General features: G+C 37.0%; 1 protein-coding gene across 1 annotated transcript; it reads right to left on the bottom strand.

The window, feature by feature from the left end:
• Positions 1-12278: 12278 nt before the first annotated feature.
• LOC131830472 (olfactory receptor-like protein OLF3) lies at positions 12279-13220 on the bottom strand. Its single transcript, XM_059172705.1, has one exon. It carries the CDS (start codon positions 13218-13220, stop codon positions 12279-12281), a length of 942 nt encoding a protein of 313 aa, XP_059028688.1.
• Between the last annotated feature and the right edge of the window lie 10229 nt (positions 13221-23449).

Genomic DNA, 23449 nt, shown 5'->3' with positions numbered 1-23449 from the left:
AAATGATAAATGGAGATATTGACAGTTATAAGCAATTCAGTACGCAACATGGGGTTATGGTAATTGCTTTTTTTTAAAGAGGAAATGATAAATTTTGTTATTTAGAATTCAGAACTCCCCACTAAAAGACTCATAAGCACTCTTTAATATAGATTTCTTGTAGGACTGAAGCATAAGACAAAACTATTGGAGCAAATAAAACTAATAAAACTAAGCCAGGCCTTTCAAATCACTGGCCTCAATTTATCTTTAAGTTCTGTAAAAACTCTGACATCCCCTAAAATGTATAATTTGATATTATCCACAACTTTCCAATAGGATTTTGAATATATTGTGATAGAAACAGAAATGACAGAGTGCCTACCAAACAACAGTTGCACTAATTGTTCTGGTCACCTGTTGTGCTGTCTGTGTGCTAGGCAGGCTGAATGGGGGTGGGGAGGCATACTTTTCCCTCAAAGACAGGGAACGCACATCTATAATGAACAGGTTCTATGAACCACTGTGACCGTGATCCCTCATACAAGAGTTTTGGGATCTGAATTTCCTACAAATAATCCCCCAAATAGTTTGGAGATGTTCAGCTGATACAAATGGTATATTCTACAACATGCTGGCACTGTCTTATCCTAGAATTCAGCTATACGGGCTTTTTTTGGAGTTTTTTCTTTTTTTTTTTTTTTTTTTTTTTCATTTGTACCTGTTGGCAGGTCCAGGTTGTAGAATCCTGCAGATTCCAATCTAGGATATGCTGGTAAACAATAAGGAAATCCAAAACACTGACTGTTGTGTTGTTCTTCAGGTCCCCAGATCTGGTTGGCTATCTGCCTTCTTTTTGTTTGTTTTTATTGTCAGTCTTGTCTGTTGTATTATATCCAGGTTTTGTAAGAGTAAGAGGATATTCATTTTTTTAAAATTATTGAGTAATATCCCAACATATGGATATTTCCACAGCGTGTTATCTATTCACCTCTTGATGGGCTGTTCTGGTTGGAAAACTCCTTTAACCCTTACTCAGGCCATGCACAACTCTGCGTCAACCTTCCCTCCCTTGAGTACAGAGACTGAAGGTCACCCAGAGTTAAAATCTTGGGGTCTTTGCAGGCTTTTTCTAAGCATATGTTCAGTCCTGGGCCTGCATATAGTCTTCTCAGACATGAGGTTTTAAAAGCCCTTTCTTGGGGCGCCTGGGTGGCTCAGTGGGTTAAAGCCTCTGCCTTCGGCTCAGGTCATGATCTCAGGGTCCTGGGATTGAGTCCTGCATCGGGCTCTCTGCTCAGCAGGGAGCCTGCTTCCCTTCCTCTCTCTGCCTGCCTCTCTGCCTACCTGTGATTTCTGTCTGTCAAATAAATAAATAAAATCTTTAAAAATAAATAAATAAATAAAAGCCCTTTCTCTGCCATGTATTTCCTTTCCCAACCTACTCTTTCCCAATCTGTCAGCCTATTGCTCATCTCAATGGTTATCCCTAGCCTCAAGCTGCTAAAACCAATTCTTCTGCCTTTAAATACTTCTGGCAGATGCCACCTGGGAAGCACCCCAGCCCTGAAAATGCTGAGTCAGTGAAGCAAAGGTAAGCCTTTATGTCAATCCTTCTGCTAGCTGCCATATAGGGTGAACTGTTCAACCAAAATTCTCTGGAAATAAGGTCCATATTACTGGTTCTGTCTACTAACCCACACCAAGAGTGTGGGCTGTCACCTTCATGGCTGTAACCAGTCCATGGTCAGACAGGTGGGAGATGATAGGTGGGCAATTTGAGTGCCCCAGCCCCATGGCACCACAGTGCAACAACTTCGTAATCTTTCCCATCATTGCCATTTTTATACTAGATCCCAGAGTCCTGCAAAAGGCAATTCTGACAGTTTTTGACAACTTATTAGCTATTTTTATAGAGGGATAGAGTCCTGGGATTCCCTGCTCCACTGTTTTCAGTGATGTTTACTGAAACATCACTACCTTAAAGTAAAAATTTATACTTCAGTATATTGATATACATATACTTTATATATTGAATGCATTTTTCAACCTTGCCAAGCTCCCTTACAAATTTATTTATTGTAGATTCTTGGGGATTTTCTATGTAGATGATGATACTGCCTAAGAATAGAAATGACTCTGTTTCTTTCTAATTTATATCCTTTTATTTTTTTTTCTGGCCTTATCATTTTGACGAGTATCTCTAGTTGAAGGAAATTATGAATATGGACAGCCAGGTCTTGTTTTCAGTCTCTGAGGGGGAAGTCATTCAGTCTTCCACCATTAAGTATGATGTTGGCTATAAGTTATTTGAATAACTTTAATAAGGTTTTAAAAGCTCCCATCTATACCTAGTTTGTAAAGAACTTTACTATGATTAATTTATAATTATACTTTTTTTTTGCTTTTATTAAGATGATTAACTTGGTGTCTCCATTAGTCTATTAATATAATGAAAGACACTGGTTTATTTTTGATTGTTGAACCAAACTTTCATTCCTTGCTTAAACTCCCCAAGGTCATGATCTATTATATTTTTGTAAGTTACTGAATTTGATAATATTTTATTAGAATGTTTGTGTGTTTGTTCATGAAGGTTATCATTCTGTAGGTTTCTTTTCTTATAGTGTACTGGTTTGGTCTTGATGTGAAGTTAACCCTGGCTTCAATGGTGGCATTTGCCAAAAGTATGTTTCCTTCTTTTCTATTTTCTGGAAGAGTTTGTATAGCACTAATACTATGTTTATGTTTCATAAAATTTGTTAGTTGGCTTGAAGTTTTCAAAGTGGAAAGGTTTTTAACTCTATGTTCAATTTCTTTCATAGATAGAAAGTTTGGAGGTTACCTATATTTTTCTTATGAGGGCTTTGGTAGTTATTTTATTTTCCAGAAATTTATCTATTTCATGTGAAACAATATTCTTCAAATGATTGATATAAATCTATTAAAATATTGCCATAATATTTTTTCAATGTAGAATGGGTCTTTAGAAATATGCTCTCTTTAATTCTTAATATGGTTATTTGTGTTTTTCCTCTTTGTTTCTTGATTAATCTGGCTTGAGGTTTTCAGTGTAATTAAACTTTTCAAAAAAACTATGTTTTTTAGTTTCATAGACTTTTTCAGTTGTTTTTTTCTGAGGATTTCTTAAATAGTTTTTTTTTCTTCCCTCTGCATTCTATATGCTTAATTTGATCTTTTCCGTCTAGTTTCTTAAAGTGATAGCTTGAGTCATTGATTTGAGACATTTTTAATAAGGATTTAATGTTTAAAATTTTCCTCTTTTTCAGCTGACAGATTAAAGTTCTTACATATTGCATTTTCTTTTTATTCAGTTCAAAATATTTTTCTATTTTTTTGTGTGATTTCTTCGACTTACGGGCTATTTAGAAGAAAGGAGTTTAATTTTCACATATTTGGGGATTTTCCTCTGATCTTTCTGTTACTTGTTCCTGATTTAATTCCATTATGTTTAAAGAAAATATTCTGCATTATTTCAATTATTTAAATGTGTTGACATTTGTATTCTGGAGTATCATAAACATGTCATTTAGGACAGGCTGGTTCGAGTCTGCATGTATTTATTGGTTTTTGCCTAACTGATCTATCAAATACTGAAAGAATGATGTTAACATTTCCAATAATAGTGGTGGATTTATCTATTTTTTATGTATCTGTAGCTCTGTAATTAGATTATTAGAATATTTATGTGCTCTTGGTGAATTAATACTCTTACCATTAAATAATATACTTTTCCCCTGGTAATATTTAATTGTTGATTATAGCACTTGATATTAATATTGTCACTCTAGCTTTCTGATTTTAGTGTTGCAAGGTATATACTTTTCATCTTTTTACTTTGAATCCATTTATGTCTTTATACTAAAAATGGATTGATTTTAGAAGGCACATACTTGGGTCTTTCTATGTTATCCTACATGATGTCCTTGTCTTTTAATAACTGTGTTTAGGCCATTTTAATTTAATATTATTATGAATAAACATACATTTCGATCTATTGATTTTCTATTTGCTTTCTATTTTTGTCTCTCTCTCTCTTTTTTTTTTTTGTTTCTCTTTTCTGCCTCTCTGCATTCTCATATTAATTATCTTAGTTATTTTACATTTATTGCCTTATTGGTTAAACCTCTTTCAAGTGAGCAATAAGTTTTGGAAGAAGTTTCCACAGACTAATTCCTGTTCCCACAAATGACTCTGAGTGAGTCAGCAGAGTAGAGAGTAGGGGTATTCTTGAAAGCCACTCCTGAAACCTAACCAGTGTGACTAACATTAACTAAACTATACATTGGAGTGACTATGAATGACATTAAAATGTGTTCCACTGAATGTGCACTAAATATACCTATACTGGTTTGATTAGTATACACTCTCCCCCCAAAATACATGTCCACCCAGAGCCAGATAAAAGAAATGTTATCTTATTTGGAAATAGCATCTTTGCAGATGTAATTAATTAGTTAAAGATCTTGAGATGGTATCATCCTGAATTTAGAGTGAGTTTCAAACCAATCCTCTTTCTATAAGAAGAGAAGACACAAAGAGACACATGGAGAAGTTGCCCTTGGAATGACAGACGTAAGTAAAAAGGAGCTATGCTGACACAGCCAAGCAACACTTGGGGCCACCTCAACCTGGAAGAGATAAGGAAGTTTTATTTCCTAGAATCTGCAGAGGGAGCATGGTCCTATTGAGATCGTGCTTTTGAACTTCTGTACTCAGGAACTGTAAGAGAATAAGTTTCTGTAGTTTTAAGCCACCTAGTTTGGGTCCTTTGTTACAGAAGCCTTAGGAAGTGACTACAGTACCCCCACCTCAATTTTCCCTTATCTGGATCCCCAAAATGCTTACAGCTGCTTGAGTTCCTGCCCCCTAGGTTAAGTGTGAGAGATGGAAAATAAAAATGGGAAGTGACATCAGCTCAACCAATAGGCTTCGTTAAGCATATTTTCAAAAAAACCCTTACACAGCCATGCGTATTGGAGAACCTCATGCAAATAAGGAACTCTGAAGCTTAAACTTCTTTAGCTTCATGGCAAATCCACTTCTGGGTATAGGAGGGGAGAGTTAACTGCAAGGACAGTGTCCTTGGGATGACTGTGAGGTATAATGTGAGGGATGATCGTACAAGAGGGCTTGGAACCTATGCCGAGAAAGAGGTAATAAGACAAAGTGGGCGGAGGCAATTGGTAATGGATGAGGAAAATGTGTTAGAGTTATGTAATAGAGGTCATAGTGGGGATCAAAATTTATTGGAATTACATTAGATGGTATGAACTGGAAAAAAGAAATAGGAGTGAGTGGTTAGAGTGGAGTGCTCAGATGGAGGTGTTTAGTGGGAGTGCAATTATTGACAATGGAAAGGATTGAATACAATCACAAAAGAGGGTGGCTGGACATGAGTAAGGAAACCAAACATTAGCAGAAGATAGGCCAAGACACTGAAAGATCCTAATAGATATTGAAATGTTCACATGCACGATTGAATTAGTGGTAAACAGTGTAAAATGAGGACACTGGGTAGTAAATGAAGAAAAAAAAAAAGATGAGGTGATAGTGCTATGGTCTGATAGCCCATGCATCAAAGGAGCTCGAGATATTTGGGCAAGAGTAAAAAACAATGGTCTGGAAGTCGCAGAGGATAGAGAGACACCAGTATTAGAGAAACAATGGGAGAAAACAACTCTGTATTTGAAAGAGCAGAGGGGAATCAGAGTTCATAAGAAAAGTCAGGTTGGACTCAAGCAAGAGATGAACGCAGAAAAAAGACACTCAGAATATAGAGTATTTTGCTGATAATGGAGCACAGGTTTCAGAGGACACTTGGGAATGGATGTGGTATTGGAAATATTCTGGTCAAATGTGTAGATCAGGTGGCGGACAGCCTGTGAAGCATGGGCGTCCTGCAGAGCCTCAGATAAACAGGGTGGTGATGTGTGAAGGAATCACTTGGGATCCTCTCTTAAGAAAAAGTGGTTAATTAGAGTTAACTAAGACAGACTCCTTTCTAGACGCTGGGCTCTATTCCTGTCCTCACTCTCCATTGGGGCAGCAGCTTCACTCTGTGCTTACCACTCTGGTCTTTATTTCTTCACTCTCAACACAAGGCAATTAGAGCTTTCGAAACTTAATTTTACACTTGGAAGGTTCTGGCTTGTTGCCCGTTTCATAACTGTTTCACTTTCATGCCCCCAGTTTTCTTTTAAATCATCTTTTGTTGCCTGAAGTTGCTTTCACATTTTTCTGGGTAAAGGTTATAGTTTTAATATATAATATTATATATTAAAACTATAACTATAACTATGTATAACTATGTATGCGAGAATTCAAAATTATTATATAATATATAATATTATTATATATTATATAAATATTATATATTATATAATAATATTATATATTATATAATAATTTTGAGTTCTCACATACATAAACATGTGTTTCTCTCATTATTTAAAAGTGAATGATGTCAAGAGAATGATAGAATAAGTCACAAACTGAGAGAAAATTTTTGCAAATGACACATCTGATGAAGAACTATTATCCAAAATGTACAAGGAATTCTTAAAATTCAACAATCAGAAAACAAAGAAGTCAATTAAAAAATGGATATAAGACCCTAACAGATACCTTGCCAAAGAAGATACCCAGATGGAAAATAAGCATATGAAAAGATACTTTGCAACACATATCATCAGGGCCATGTCAATTGAGAGAGCAATGGGATACCATTATCCACCTATAAAGATGGCTAAAATCCAGAAGCCTGACCACACTAAATGCTGGTGAGGATATGGAGCAACAGAAATCCTCAATCACTGCTGGTGGGAATGCAAAATGGTGTAGTCACTTTGGAAGACAGCTTGGAGGTTTCTTACAAAAGTAAATATTCTTACCATACAATCCAGCAATCATCCTTCTTGGTATTTACCTGAAGGAGTCAAAAACTTAGGTCCTGCACACAAATGTTTATAGTAACTTTATTCATAATTACCCAAATCTGAAAGCAACCAAGATGTTCTTCAGTAGATGCATGGATAAACAAAATGTGGAACATGTTTTTCAGATTGTCTGAAAAACAATCTGAGGGGTTTGAAGCGGCCGGGGGGTGGGAGGTTGGGGTACCAGGTGGAGGGTATTATAGAGGGCACGGATTGCATGGAGCACTGGGTGTGGTGCAAAAATAATGAACACTGTTTTTCTGAAAATAAATAAATTAATTTAATAAATAAATAAATAAATAAATAAATTGAATTTCATTGTTCTCTTGCAAAATAAATGTGGAACATACAGACAATTATACAGTTCCAAATTATTATTCAAAATATTTGGAATATTACTCAGCTCTAGAAAGAAATGAAACATCAAGCCATGAAAAAAACATGGAAAAAACATAAATGCATATTACTATGTGAAAGAAGCCTATCTGAAAAGGCTACAAACTGTATGATTTCAACTCAACAATAGTCTGGAAAAGGTAAAACTATGGAGACGATAAAAAATTAACAGTTTTCAGGGACCCCAGGGTGGCTCAGTTGGTTAAGCGTCTACCTTCAGCTCAGGTCATGATCCCAGGGTCCTGGGATCAAGTCCTGCATCAGGCTCCTTGCTCAATGGAGAGTATGCTTCTCCCTCTGCCTACTGCTCCCCCTGCTTATGTGCACTCATTCTCTCTCTCTCAATCTCTCTTTCTCTGATAAATAAATAAAATTTTAAAAAAACCAATGGTTGTCAGGGACTTGGGGCGAGAGAGGGATGAGAAGATGGAGTACAGAGGATTCCCAGATCAGTGAAGCTACTCTGTATGAGCCTATTATACTGGATTTGTGTCATCATAAATTTGTCCCAACCCACATAATGTACAACAGCAAGAGTGGACCCTAAGGTAAATGATGGATTTTGGATAATAATGTGTCAATATAAGTTCATCAGTTGTAACAAACGCACAATTCTGGTGGCGAATGTTGGTCATGAGGCAGGCTATGAATGGGGGGCCATGGAGGGGACAGGGAAAATATGGGAAATCTCCGTATCTTTTGCTCACAGTTATTGTGAACCTAAAACCGCTCTAAATAATAAAGCCTATTTATAGTGAATAATGACTTGATCTAGTATAGAATTTTTCTTTACTAACATTTACTCTCAGGATTCTGTAAATAGGTATTATTCCATTGTCTTCTGTCGTCTAAAATTGCAAAGGCTGATTGCAGCTGTCATAGGCAGACTACTAATTTGGCCCTCGGGGATTGCCACCACTTACTGTCTACGCACTATAGAGTTCTCTCATCTTGAGTATGAACATGACTTGTGAATATGATGGGGTTTCACTCTGTGATAATATTACACTACATAGAAAAGGGGATTTTGAAGATTAATTAAGATCCCTAATCAGTTGAATTTTATTTATTCAAAAGAGAAATTATCTTCAGTGAGCCTGCCATAATCAGGTGCACCCTTTAGAGGTATCCAGGCTTTCCTAGAAGTCAGAGATTCAAAATGGTAGAGATTCTCCTGCAGCTCTAGAAGCAGCAAACTGCCATGCTGTGAGGAAAGACATAAATAGCAAAGCCATGAAGGTGACCTTTAGGAGTTTATAAATGTTCCCCAACTAACAAAATAATGCCCATCTCAGTTGGTCAGCTGCAAGAAAATGAATTCTTCCAACAGAGCGTGAACTTGGAAATGGACCCTGAATCTCAGATGAGGTCGTAGCTCTGGCTGACATCTTGACCTGAGCTGAATGAGATCCTCAGCAGACAGCGTTTGTTTAGGCTGTGCCTGAACTTCCAACCAACAGAAACAGAGATTTGTGTGGCTTTCAGCTGCTAAATTTGTGGTAATTTGTTACACAGCAATAGAAAAAAATATTTTCTAAGTGACCCTTTTGTTTTGTTTATGTTCTAGATCTTTGTAAACTTTCATTACCCTTGACATTCAGTTATTTCACCAATGCATTATAGACTTTTTTTTTAATATGGTGAGATTCTTTATATCAGTTCCTCCTTTATTTAAATTAAGTTTTCAGTAATTACAGTTGATAACAGGAAAACTTAGCAAGATGTGACTTAAAATGCTAGAAACAAAGTGAAGAACTTAAGGAGTTTGTGATTTTTTTTTTTTAAGAGTTTGTGATATTTTAAGTAAAAGGCCTAGGGAAAAAAAAAACAAACAAACAAACAAAAAAACAAGCCTCCCTTTAGAGAAGATCTGATGTTAATGCACAGATAAAAGGGGTAAGACAGAAGGCTAAGCTAATCTTTTCATCAAATGAAATGTCCTTTATATAATAAAGGAAAGAAAAAGCAGCACAAGAAAATGATTTCCTCCCAAGATGCACAAAAGAACAAACTAGCTATTTTAACTTAATTGCATTCATCCGGATTCTGAGTTTTATCCCCGGATTCTAGAAGATGAGTGTACACTATTTCACTGCCCCTGATTGTAATCTGTGAGGAACCACAGAGAAGAGGATCTGTACCAGGAAGTTAAGGACAAACAAATGTAAAGTATTTTTACTTAATATTTTCAAAATTATCAGGAGTTTGGGTTTAAAAACACAGGCATATTGGCATGGCAAAATTCCAGGATTAACTATCGAGCAGTGTTTGTGAACATTCAGCAGCCTATTGTTAGTACTCACCAGAAACAAGCTGAAGTTCCGTTATAACCAGTAATGCATACTAACTATTGATTTTTATATCATAAAAATATTTTATGGTTGATAGGTTTATAGGTTGATAAAAAAAATTTTTTTTATTTTAACCACACAGTGTATAGGTTAGTTTTGGTTATCAGAGCGGATTGACTGATAGTTCAGAATGTGGGGTTCCTATTTGTTACAGCCTTAACTGTGTCCCACCAAAATTCATATGTTAGAGTCCTAACCCCCAATACCTCAGAATATGACTGTATTTGGAGATAAGGCCTTTAAAAATGTAATTAAGGTAAAATGAGGTCACATGTGCAGGCCCTAATGCAATATGACTGGTGTCCTTATAAGAAGAGGAGATTAGGACATAGATATGTACACACGAAGGAAAAACCAGCTGAGGACACAGCAAGAAGGCAGCCATCTAAAGCCAAGGAGAGAGGCCTCCAAGGATACAATGCTGTCAATGCCTTGATCTTGGACTTCCAGCCTCTAAAACTGTGGGAAAATAACTTTTTGTTGTTTAAGCCACTCAATCTGTGATATTTTAATAAGACAGCCCTGGAAAACTAATACAGCATCTATTGCTCACTAGAGGTCTTCAAGGAAGGCTGGACAGACCAGTCTCTGAGCATCAAAGAATATCAGAGGGACTTTTTTTACTGCTATGAAATGTCCAGCACACAGATGCAAATACCCAGACTTAGTCTTTGATTTTCTCTTGGTAAACAATTTCACTATAGTTGAGTTAGTCTGTACTAACATCACATTCAACCATTTCAGGTAATGGCTGACCACGTGCCCGTCTTTCCCTCCCTCCTTCCCTCTCTCCCTTTATTCCACCCTCAATAAATGCTCTAGCATAAAAGAGAGAACTTGATTCATTAGTCCTATAGCTATGCTTTAAAGAACATACTCTTGAGAAGCTGAAGAAAATCTGTTACTAAAAGATGAGTCTAGAGGAATTTTACAGAGGTACAGGCATTGGTTTTGATGTGCAAAATCTGTTTTTACTTCACCTGATACCTATCCTTGCAGGGGTTCTAGAGAGCCAAAGATTAGTGCCATATAAAGACCTTCATGTTACACATTAACATCTCTGGGGATGCTCCAGATCTGGGCATAGGAAGACAAGAATAGACCCCACTTCCAGATAATAATCAGATGGAGCTAAGAGCATCAGGAATTGTTACTATGTGAATTTTGCCACTTATATGCAAACAGACAAGGATCGGAAAATAATAAAGGTATTTGGCAAAGTCTTATATCTTTCTAGATAAAATGATTAAAATGTTTGAATAATCTATTTTAAAGTAGATTTAAAAGCATTCACAAAATCTGCTCTATTGGTTTTCAATGTGAAAGTAGGTTCACAGTGGTATACAATTGGCATGTATTACATGGTAATTTTTTAATGACTTTTTCTGTTTATTATGTCTATGAGAAAGAAAGAGAAAGCAAACTAACGGAATAAATTTGAGAATCAAGATTCAAAATATTCTTGGTGGGTTGGTGTGATGCATGAAAATCAATAATAAAAATTAGCAGAGCTAAATATACATGTTTTCATTTAAGTTTTAATAAAATAAGAATGCAGAGAATATGGAGATTTTGTAAGCAGTTTATAGGAAAATCATCTTGGAAAATTAGTTAAATAAAAAACCATAGTTATGAATAATTTTGGAAATAATGATGATGCTTACACAACATTGAGAAAATAATGTCACTGAATTGTATCCTGGCTAAATTAGCAAATTTTATGTTTTATGTATATTTTGTTACAATAAAAAAAGAGTATAGTGAAGCCACAGATATTTTGCATATTACAAATAAATTCAATTCTTTTTTTAAAGATTTTATTTACTTATGTGACAGACAGAGATCACAAGTAGGCAGAGAGAGAGGGGGAAGCAGGCTCCCTGCTGAGCAGAGAGCTCGATATGGGTCTCCATCCCAGGACCCTGAGATCATGACCTGAGCTGAAGGCAGAGGCTTTAACCCACTGAGCCACCCAGGTGCCCCGCAAATTCAATTCTTGAAAAGCGAATGAGAACCAACATACTGGAGTGAACAAATAAAGCATCATATATTATTTATTTCAGAATATCATATCACACTCTAGACTAAGGCACAAATGGTGTTGAAAGTTCTAAAACTGTCATCATTTGAGAAAGAGTTAAAGAAACTATTGTGATTATCCTGGAGGAAATAAGGTTGTTCTACAAATAAATGGAACATTGTCATGTGAAAAGAGGAACAGATATTCTCCATTCTGCTGCACCAGGTAAAAGCAGACCTAATTGGTGGAATTCATCTCTCTATTCATTCCACACCAGATCTGCTGGACAAAGATGCAGATCATTTCTTTATGCATTGATGTGCTAATAAAATTGTAAAAATGGGCCAATGAAGTCTAAATACCACTAGATATCTGACAGAAGATGATCTAAGAAAGGCCCTCTCATGGATCACTGACATGTGATTTATCTTGCATTGGCCTGTATGAGGAAATTCATTAATCAGGTAGAGGGATGCTTTACCCAAATGCAAGGTCATATGTGGGAGTCCTGTATACCTCCAGCCCATCTCCTTTTTGGTTTTGATTATAGGTAATAGGAAGATCTTATAGTCTTTACTCTTTATCTCTGAAATTCTCTAGAAATTTTTGAAAAGCAGCCATAACTTCCTTATTCCTCAAGCTGTAGATCAAGGGGTTCAACATAGGTGCTACCAGAGCATAGAATAGAGTGACAAATTTCTCCACTTCCATGGAGGAGGCTGACCGTGGAACCAGGTAGGTGAAGATGGTAGCCCCAAAGCACATGCAAACCACAATGAGGTGGGAGGCACAAGTCCCAAAGGCTTTGCTACGTCCCTGAGCAGAATGAATTTGCAAAATGGCAGTAACTATACAACCATAGGAGAACAGAACAAGGGAACAGGGAAGCATGATCACCAGAAATCCTGAGATGGCCATCATGACCATGTTGAAGGAGATGTCCACACAGGCTAACCTTACCACTGCGAGGGTCTCACAGGCAAAGTGATTAATAACATTGTGACACAGGGGAAGCCGGAAGGTAATGATTGTTTCCATTAGCGAATTTGTGAAACCAGCCACCAAGCAGCCAGCAGCCAGGCCCACGCACAGCCCTTCATGCATGATGACCGTGTAGTGCAGTGGATGGCACACTGCCACATAGCGGTCATAGGCCATGGCTCCCAGCAGGAAGAACTCAGATCCACCCAATCCTAGGGAGAGGTAGAGCTGAAACACACAGCTATAGAACGGGATGGACTTCCGGGCTGAGAGCATGTGGGCTAGCATTTGTGGGGTAAAACTGTTTGCATAACAAAGGTCCACAAAAGATAAAACACCAAGGAAGAAGTACATGGGATTATGAAGCCTGTTGTCCAGACTGATCAGAAGAAGAATGAGGGTATTTCCCACAAGAGTCACCAAGTACATGGTCAGGACCAGGACAAAGAGGAAGACTTGAGTCTTTGGGTCATTGGACAAACCCAGCAGAATAAACTCACTCACCCATATCTGGGTTTTATTTTCCTGGTCCATGAGCTTCTGAGGACCAAACTCTAAAGATGTTGGAAAAACAAATCATGAAAACTTGGGATTAGAAGGCTGGTTTTTAGACCATATAGAGAGAGTCTACCCATCTGAACCAAAGTTCTTCTAGAACATCTCAGCCAAATCATCATCCAAACTCTGCTTGAATGCATCCATATATGAGGAACACAATAGAACCCAACTGTGTAGCTGGAAATCAAGGAGTAAAGAAGTTATATTCTTATAATTCCATTTACTGGATCATAATTTCTTCTCTGAAACATCAGCTCTTAACTGAAGGAAGGAAATTAATGAATATTTAGACTTAAAATCCTACTCAATTTAGTAGTTATTATAGAGAATTCATGTCTTTTTGATGAGAAACATTTTGGTTCACATGAAAGATATATTTTTCTGAATCCTGAATGATGTCCAGTCCCATTTAATTTCATTTTGTTTATTGGATTTACCCTCTAAATATCTCAGACACAACCCTACTTACCCCTCAGTGGAATGCATCCATGAAACCCTAGATGTTTTAAATAATATTCTTATGTTTTTATTAATAGATTATTTTGAATACATTTGCTGTAACTTGTCATTTTGAGAGTGTCAAATGGAAGGCCTCCTCTCTACCTATGTCACACCAGTGGCCACACTGGGCGAGATCAACAGAAGATAGCTAACTTCAAGAATTGGGTGTTGCATAAAGTATACATAGCTGCTAATTAATCTTCTGTGCCCTTCAAAGGGAGTTTAATAAAGTGTTTAATGATGTGAGGTTATCACTTTACAATGATGCTTTCTCAAGGAAGGAACAGCTCATTCATTTCTCAATACAACATTGATCAGTCCTCACCAGTGAAGACAGGATAGAAGATCAGGTCCTAATTATAGAACATGATGACATAAGCAGTAATTCTTTGACCCCAAACCAATGCTCTTCTTCCATTTACTTACAAAAGAAAAAAAGTGATCCATAACTCAAATATACAGATAGGAGTCTGAAGTCTTAGAGACTATTTTAGTGATGAAAGATCTACATGAAAGATGATTATGCTGTATGTTAACTAACCGGAATTTAAATAAAAACTTTAAAAAAAAAAAGATTATTACTCCACTGGCTTCTATGTTATTCATGCTATAATTATTGAAGGACAGAAAGACTATAACTGCATTTATCAAAGACTTCCACTTTCAGCCTAAAAACTTAGAATAATTGTTAGAGATCATGCTTCTTCTAACATAGGTGTTTGGGGGACTTAAAATTGAAATTCATTGTCATGAAAAGAGCAATTTTCAGACCATTTGTCATTAAATATTCAGGATTTAGTATTGTTTTGAGTAATATCCAAAATGCCAAAGAATTTACTAAAAACTGAGCTTTCAGAAACTGGGTGCTACACATGAAATAGTGGAAATAATCAAACAACATCAGAAAGCCCATTCAAGGCCTTGCAGTGGAACCTTCTAGTCATTCACACCACAATTAACTGAAATGAGATTGGCAAAGAGAGTCACAATGCTTACAGTGTAAGTAAAATTCTTCACTATGTAATAAGATACAGGATTCAAAATCTTCATGACAAATAGGTAGTTCGTAATCAAGAGTTATATTTTTCTAGAATATTTAAAACTTAACAGGTTGTTTAACCTCATGGCTAGACACCAATAGCATAGTCTTAATTCTTTTGTGTTCCCTTGCTTGTAATTTCTGTTTCACTATATCTATTTGTACATCAGCTTCTTTTCATTTTGCCATTATTTTACACTGAAATAAAAAATATATTGTCATTATAATGGTTAGAAAATTTCCTAGTCATGAAAACCCTGATAAAAATATGGACCGATATATTTACAGTGCTTCCCTATCCCTACATAAATGTATTGTTAACACTCTAATGCTTTTTATAGATTCACCAATAACTAAAGAGACCACACTAGAAAACACAGGTTTCTCTCTGACATCCACAAATCTGCAGTTTTAGAAGAGAATTATCTCTCTTTCTACATGTACGTGCATATACATACACATATATATTTCAAGAATTGCTGAAAAGGTAGATGTTGAAAAAGTTATTTTGTGCTTATAGCTTTGTGTTAGGATTTCATGAAATAAACCAAACAACTGTATAAATCACACTTAATAAAACCTGAAATATACCAAAGTGGGATGAATTGTTTCTAAGGCGTATTTCTATTGCAACCGGTTCTTTAAAGCAATGCCAGCGGCTTGTGTCACATTGTACATAAGACTTACTCCACATAACCCTCTTCAGTCCTGACTGCAGAGGGCTCAGATATAACTGTGAGGCAGCCACTTTCCCACGTGATGTCAGAAGGGGTGTATACGCCCACAGGTGGCTGGAATGCAAAGGTGATGGGTCATGGTAGATTCATTTACACTCTTCACACTTCTATAACCAGGACTCAAATGTCAGCTTTAACAAATCAAATAGTAACTCAACAAGTAAGTGTTTTCCTACCTGTCTCCAAAAACATATCCACAAGGTGGGTATTTGTTATTATAGTCATGTCATACTTGCTCAGTGACACAGTCAGACTAGTACATCTCTAAGTGATACATAATTTGTGTGAGTGATTTTGCTGTTTTTAGTAAAATACATTTAATATTTTTTTAAAAAGTGATGTGTTAAAGTCAAAGTAAATCCTGTTTCTTTGTAAAATTGTTTCAAATGACTTACCCAATCAATTGCCCTGTGAATCCCTGAATAGTCAGTTCAGTTTTAGAAAATCTTAAATTATCTGCTTTTTGGGGGGCAGATGGTGGGAAGAAAACAAGCTCCTGAAACACTCTTGCTCACCCAGAGTACAAAAATTCACTGAGTAGGAAAAATGTTATGAGAAGAATTAAAAACTATAACTGCATTTGTTTCTGTATCAAGTTGAACAAACATTTTCTTATTGTGTACCAAATTATACTAAATATCCTATATACCTAATAATATATAATATAATAAATATAAATCTTCACAACAACACTCTGAAGTTTGGCCTATTATTTGCAGAAGGTAAAGGAGATGAAGAGTCAGCAGGTAAACAGGGTTACCTGAAACCTAGGGACATCCCTAGTGCTTCTACACACAGCGTGACCCGTGTGCCATACAGCAATAGTCACTGTTTAAGGGCTGTGGATTCACCTGACGTAAAATCAGGAAACATAATGGGGCACGTGGATGTCTCAGTTGGTTAAGCATCTGCCTTCAGCTCAGATCACGATCCCAGAGTTCTAAGATGGAGCCCCACAACGGACTCCTTGCTTAGCAGGGAGCCTTCTTCTCTGCCTGCCACTCCCCTTGCTTGTGCTTTCTCTCTCTCTCTTTCTGAAAAATAAATAAAACCTTTAAAAAAATCAGGAGACATACCAAGAGGACTGAGGTCCTACTTTGGATCCCATTCACTTCCAAGTTGTGGTAGAGCAGAGCAAGTACCTGCTGTTTACTTGGGAATTTGAAGTCTGGCTTTCAGGCCTTGCCAACAACAGGACAAGGAGAAACAAAGTGTATCTCTTTCATTTAGAAACTCTATTCTTCTTGTAGATCGTGATTCACTGGCTTCTTTTACAAACTCAGAAAGGTGATCATGCTTCTACTTTGTGTCTCATATGGTGACCACTACAAGATGGGTCCAGGGCAGGGGGTCCTTTCTTTCTCCCTTAAGAAAAAATGAAGACCTATGGTTATGGACAATAATGGAAACAAAAATGACCTAATATCAGAAATGGATAAAAGTATGTGCTAATTTTTAAAAATCAGCTTGCAAAAGAAGAATAAACCTAAGTAAAATTTTGTCTAGCCAGAAGACTATCCCTAACAAGAAAAATATGAGTCATGACAAGGCTTCTGTACTGTGGGGATGAGTCTCGTCTGCTTGGAAGACTTGCCCCTTCTGATCTGCCTCTCAGAAGGAACTTGGACTCCATTCTCCTTAGTGGTAAGGGTTTACAAATAGTGCCAACATATCTCCCCTCTGTTTGTGTAAGTAGTTACTGTCACACTAACATAAAAAGAGGGCTACTTGGTAATCACACTCAAGGCAGAGAGGTAAAATGTTGAGTGACCATGTAAGTAAGCCCAAATCATTACACACATGAAGAGATGCAGTTCTTGCCAGAGGACTGCTTTCAGGGCGCCCCCTTGTGGTTCCACACACAAACACACTCACTCATGCCAAAGCTGTTCACAGTTCTGTCCTAACTACTTAGCTGTACATTCATAACATAAAATCACAACTCTGGGATGTACTGACACTGAACTATGCACTATAAAATGCTTAATTTTATGTAATATGAACTATACCGCAATTTAAAAAACCTTCATTAAATTTCTTTCATTAAATACCTTTTTAAAAAATTAAAACTATGCAAATTTAAATAAACAAGTAGTAAATAAATATCTGAAAGAGAAAGATATGAAGAAGGTAAGCAGAAGAAGAGAGGATATTGAGATGCAAATAAGAATAAATAAAAGCATAGTCATTGACAAGCTCTCTAGGGACAAAGGGAAAAAGTCAAAGAGAGAATTAATGGTCAGAAAGGAAAAAAAATTAGAAAGGAAGACAAAATTTTAAAAAGCGTACAGTGAAGAAGCCAGGAACTTGAAATGAAACCAAATGAGGAAGAAATAGAACAATGAAAATAGGAGAAGAGAAAATTAAAATATTTACCGATGCCCTTTTCTTGACATTAATCAATTAACACATTGCTAGAATTATCCAATATTTTACATACCAGAGCTTCCCATATTTTATTTATCTTAGTGTTCAATCCCAGAGTGTTATTTTTAGTACTTTGCAGTGAAATTTTCTAGAATTTTGTTCTATCGTGGTAGAAATCCTGCTCAAAATAGATTTACCAGGGAAATTGATGAATTCTCAGAAAATAGGAAGAGTGAAATCTTTCAGGACAACCTCCCCCACCCCCCCCACACATCATCAGGACAAATTTTTCATCAGTTACATTTATGAAAAACCCCAAATTCCTCACCAAAAGATGGAAGACTCAAAAACACTTAGCTAAGGTACATATAGTTGGCATTATTGAATTATTTCTGTTCTTCAGTCACTTTATCATAATCTGCTTTGCAAAGAGGAACAAATACTTCACCAGGGTCATCTCTGCATTGCCAAAGTACCCTGGAGAGGATCAGAAACCTGTATCTGTTTCTTTGAGCCTTTAAAATAGTTTTGAAAAGAGAGGGTCATGGGGCAAAGAAAAGAAGTAAAATGCACAGAGAACTGAAAGGAAGGGGGGGTGGATAGAGAGGCTGCGTTTATCATTACCAACAGCTCTGCATCTTCGGATCATTTTCATGCATCTTGAACATTTGATTTTTATTTTGAAAGACCCCTTCCACTGGAATGAAGTGCTGTGGAAAAGCATATATTCCTCTAAAATCCTAGCACATCAGTTTTTATATCTGAAAAATAAAGATAGTAGCATAAACAGTGCTTTTCCTGGAGGAGTATATGCATAATTATCCAGCAATAAAAAAAAAACAAAAATGCTTCATTAAATTAATAAACAAATGAAAATAAACTTGAAAGTTACTATTTTAACAACATATATCAGCTAAGCAGCCTATTTGGTGTGCGAGTGGGACCTAGGAAAGCTACATTAGACTCCTGACCAGCCCCAGATGGGCAGTTGTACTTGTTCCCCAAATAGAAATTCTGCGTGGAGGGCAAAGAGCTAGTCTCTGAGGGAGTCCTCTTTCTATAGGCATCAGCAAAGAAAAGGCCCATCTGGTGCCTGCTGCACAGACCAGGAGTAGGTGGGTGAAAAGCAGGTAAGAGGACTGCTGCCAGCGTGTTAGCAGCCTCAGGCCACCTGTGGTGAAGGGGGGGAACCCTTCAGTGACTTGAAAATTCTGGTTTCCTAATTTGAATAGCCAGAAGACACATTCTTAGGACAAATCTCTAGGAGAGGACAAATACATCAAGCCACCATGCACCAGGAGGGACTACAGATAACAGGAAGCTGGTTGCATAATTTATGTTGCTAAATAAGTGCTAAAAAGAGCCTGACAATGGGTGACTCACCTCTGCAGAGTGGAGGAGGCCATCCTGTGTGATGGCAGAGGTGGGCAAGTTGTGAAATTTGAAGCAAGTGCAAATGGAACAGGTAACTTTCTCCAACTTTTGTCATGAAATCTCAAGGGGCCAATTATGCTTTGTTTGTTAGATTTCTTTTATTTTCCCTCCCCCTCTGTCTGGTCACTTCTGAACCAAACAGCCTAACCTACATTTCACTTTGCAAATCCAGGTTTTGTTCCCTTGTTCCCAGAGCATGGGAAGGAGCTCTCCAAACTTTAATTTCTCAAGGGGATGGGGTGCGTCTGAGTCTTCGGTGATACCACCTTTGCATGGTGGAAATTTTTATCCCGCTTTATGAGCATGAAGATGGGATTACATCTCAAATTCCTCGTTGCAGTTCACCCATCTACACATTCCTTTGAGTAATAGCCCCTAGCCAGGAAGTTCAAGGGGCTGGTGGGGTGCTTCGTGCTTCATTCTCTGCTCTGAGCTTGGGCAGGGGGAATTTTTATGCCAATTCCTAAACAGATGCAGCCTATGGTGGGGCTGTTCTCTAGGTTTGGAATTCTATATATTTTTTAAAGATTTATTTACTTATTAGAGATGGAAAGTAAGCAGGGGGAGGGGCGGAGGGAGAGGGAGAGAGAATCTTCAAGCAGCCTCCCCCCGGGTGCAGAATCCAACATGGGGCTCCATCCCAGGACCCTGAGATCATGACCTGAGCCAAAATCAAGAGCCAGATGCTCACCCGACTGAGCCACCACTTTCTAAACAAAATAATCTGCCTGCGGAGTGCTTCCTATGTGAGTGCTGGAGTTTAAGGGCAAGTGTATAGAGCCTGTTAGCTCTGGACCTTAAAAAGACAAGAGAAGGGGGGAGAAGTTGCTCTCTAGCTTCTAAAACATTGCTGCCATTTCTCATAAATTATTTTTTTTTTAGTTATTGTCTTCTGTGCTTTGTGGATTTTTAATCTTTTTTCTTATCCTTTTACCAATATTTAATACATTTTTAGGAGGGAGAAAATATAAACTCATTTGTAAAATCACTTACTTCCTCACCTTAGATATGTATAATTTTTCATGGCATATTAATAGGAAAAACGACATTTCTTTGTCCTGTTAATATAGCCATGTGTCCCAACATCATTTTTTAGAAGTACATATTTTCCTATATTACTTTGAAATTATTCTCTCTCTGACAAAATAAAATAAAATAAAATAAAAAATCTTAAAAAAAAAAGTTTAAAAAAAAATGGAATGCCTGGGTGGCTCAGTTGGTTGAGTGGCTGCCTTCGGCTCAGGTCATAATCTCAGCATCCTGGGATCAAGTCCCGCATCAGGCTTCTTGCTTGGTGGGGAGCCTGCTTCTCCCTCTGCCTCTGCCTGCCACTCTGCCTGTGCTCGCTTGCGCTCTCTCTCTCTCTGACAAAATAAAATAAAATAAAATAAAAAATCTTTTAAAAAAAGTTTTAAAAGAAATTATACATTTATGATATACTAAATTCATATATGCAAAAGTTTCTTTTGGGACTATATTTTGATTCATGCCTTTTTCTACCCCAATATTAGTTTTTTTTTTTTTTTTAAGATTTTATTTGCTTATTTGACAGACAGAGATCACAAGTAGACAGAGAGGCAGGCAGAGAGAGAGAGAGAGAGAGAGAAGCAGGCTCCCGGCTGAGCAGAGAGCCCGATGCGGGACTCGATCCCAGGACCCCGAGATCATGACCTGAGCCGAAGGCAGCGGCTTAACCCACTGAGCCACCCAGGAGCCCCTTAAAGTTCTCTTCTTAAAAGTTCTCTTCTTTGGTACACTACACATGACAAATGAAGACTTATTACAAACCAAAATGACCTTTAAAAATAGAATAATAGAATTCTATGATGTGAGAACAAACAAATGAACACAGAGAAAAGAACAGAGTTCAAAAAGAGATCCATATGTAGGAAAGCTCAATGTACATTAAGGTCACTGCAGATGAATGACTTAAGAACAGACTGTTTAATAAATGGACCACAGCATGGAAGAAAACCCACCAGATGCATATCTGACATATGCAGAAGAGGATATCAGATAAACTAAAGAAATAGCTGTGAAAGGTAAAACTAGAAAACTTAATAGGAAAATATTTTATGACCCTGATGCAGGAATTTTTTTTAAGCTTATAAACATGAATCACAGAACAAAAATATGATGAGTCAGATTATTTCAAAATGAAGGGCTTTTTTTTTCAACAAAGGACTCCATGAATAAAGTTAACAGAGAGGAGACAGTGTGTAGATATGTATTTGCAAAGTCTGTAAGAGGAAGGACTAAAATTTATAATATACACAACAAGAAGGACATGGCAAAAGACCCAAAGGAAATGAACACTCCATACACAGCAATAGTAACCCAGAAGGTGGACAATATTATTCACTCAGAAAATATTTATAGTGTGCCCACTAAAAACAAAGAGTCCTGCTCTCAAGGGTCCTTGTGTTCTGGGGATAATGGAGGGATTGGAGGTAGGCAGTAAAAATGAGTTAATTGCAAACATGTTAGAAAAGATAAGTTCTTTGGAAAACACAAATAACTAGGGAAGAGGGAAAGCAGTAGGACAAGGAGAAAGTTTGCATATTGAATGGGGCAGTGATGCCAGTTGATTGAAGAATTGGAAGGGATGAGGAAGTGGTCATGAGTAAAGAGTCTTCCAGGGATAGTATAGTTACTAAACTAGTTAGAAAACAGACCTTCATCCGCTGTAAAGACTTTAGGGCTTATTCTGAGTAATTGCAGGGTTGAAAAGAGGAATGGCATGATTTGAGTTTTGTTTCAAAGGGATCACTCTGAGTGCTGGCAGATAAGCAGAAGCAGAGAAATCTGCCGCAGGCTCCTATAGTAACCTAAGTGGCAGGTGATGGTGTTCACACCAGGGTACAGGAGTGAAGATGATAAGTGACTATATTCTGTATATATTTTGAACGTAGAAACAAAAGGATATTCTTGCATATTTGAATCAGATTGGAGAAAAAGAGAATGGTAGATGGTCTAACCACTGCAATGACGGATTTATTGTGAACGCCATGAGGTGGGGAAGGCATAGAGTGGGATGGGGTGAAGATAGATGCGAATCAAAGGTCCACATATGAAGACATAATCATATGGATTATCTATCAGAGTAATGAGAAAATAATTTTTTAACTTCCAGGCTACAAAAATTCAAAATATGCAGGCTGTGGATAGATAAGGAGCCTCATGCACTGAAGTAAGAATACAAACTTACGATGCCATTCTGAGAGCATTAGCTATAACCTAGCATCTTGGTTCTCGTGTATATCCCCCAGATCAATCCTCACACAACTCTTGAAGTGTGGACTATCATGGTGTTCATCATAGGACTGATTGTGATGGTGGGGAGTTGGGTCCATAACAGAGTGATAGCTAGAATATGGTTTCCTACGGATTACTATGAACAGTCAGAAGTAATAAGCTAGCCATATGTATGGATCTTAAAGATACAGTGTTGGGTGAAAAAAAAACTAAGATGCGTTATGAGTGGTTAAAATAAAATGCATCTTTTAAAGCTACATAAATACACTCTCAAACATAGTTACATACATTAAACATTAGAATAGTTCTCCAAACAGCAAGGAAGAAATAAAGAATGAGACAAAGATAATTAATTTAAAAAATTTTTAATATAGTTAACGAACATGGTTATATTAGTTCCAAGTGTGGAATATAGTGATTCAACAACTCTATACACGACTCAGTGTTGATCATGATGAGTGTCTTAATCCCCTTCACCTATTTCACTCATTCCCCCACACACACACCTTTCCTCTGGTAATTATCCATTTCTTCTCTAGAGTTAAGAGTCTTATTTTTGGTCTGTCTCTTTTTCCTTTGTTCATTTTGTTTCCTTAATTCCACATATGAGAGAGATCATATGGTATTTGTCTTTCTCTGACTAACTTACTTCACTTAATATTATGCTGTCTAGAGCCATCCATGTTGTGGCAAATGGCAAGATCTCATTCTTTTTTATGGCTCTGTGTGTGTGTGTGTGTGTGTGTGTGTATGTGTGTGTATCTTTTTTACCCATTCATCTACCAACAGCCACTAGCTGCTTCCATAGTTTGGCTATTGTAAACAATGCTGCGATAAACATACGGGTGCCATATATCTTTTCAAATTAGTAT

Source organism: Mustela lutreola, chromosome 4 (genome assembly GCF_030435805.1).
Source record: "Mustela lutreola isolate mMusLut2 chromosome 4, mMusLut2.pri, whole genome shotgun sequence".
Taxonomy (NCBI): Eukaryota; Metazoa; Chordata; class Mammalia; order Carnivora; family Mustelidae; genus Mustela; species Mustela lutreola.
Note: the sequence above shows the minus strand (reverse complement) of the source record. Positions and strands in the feature narration are given on the sequence as shown.

Excerpts from the sequence above, each read along its gene's own strand:
- LOC131830472 (XM_059172705.1), bottom strand. The coding sequence starts at position 13,220 with ATGGACCAGGAAAATAAAACCCAGATATGGGTGAGTGAGTTTATTCTG.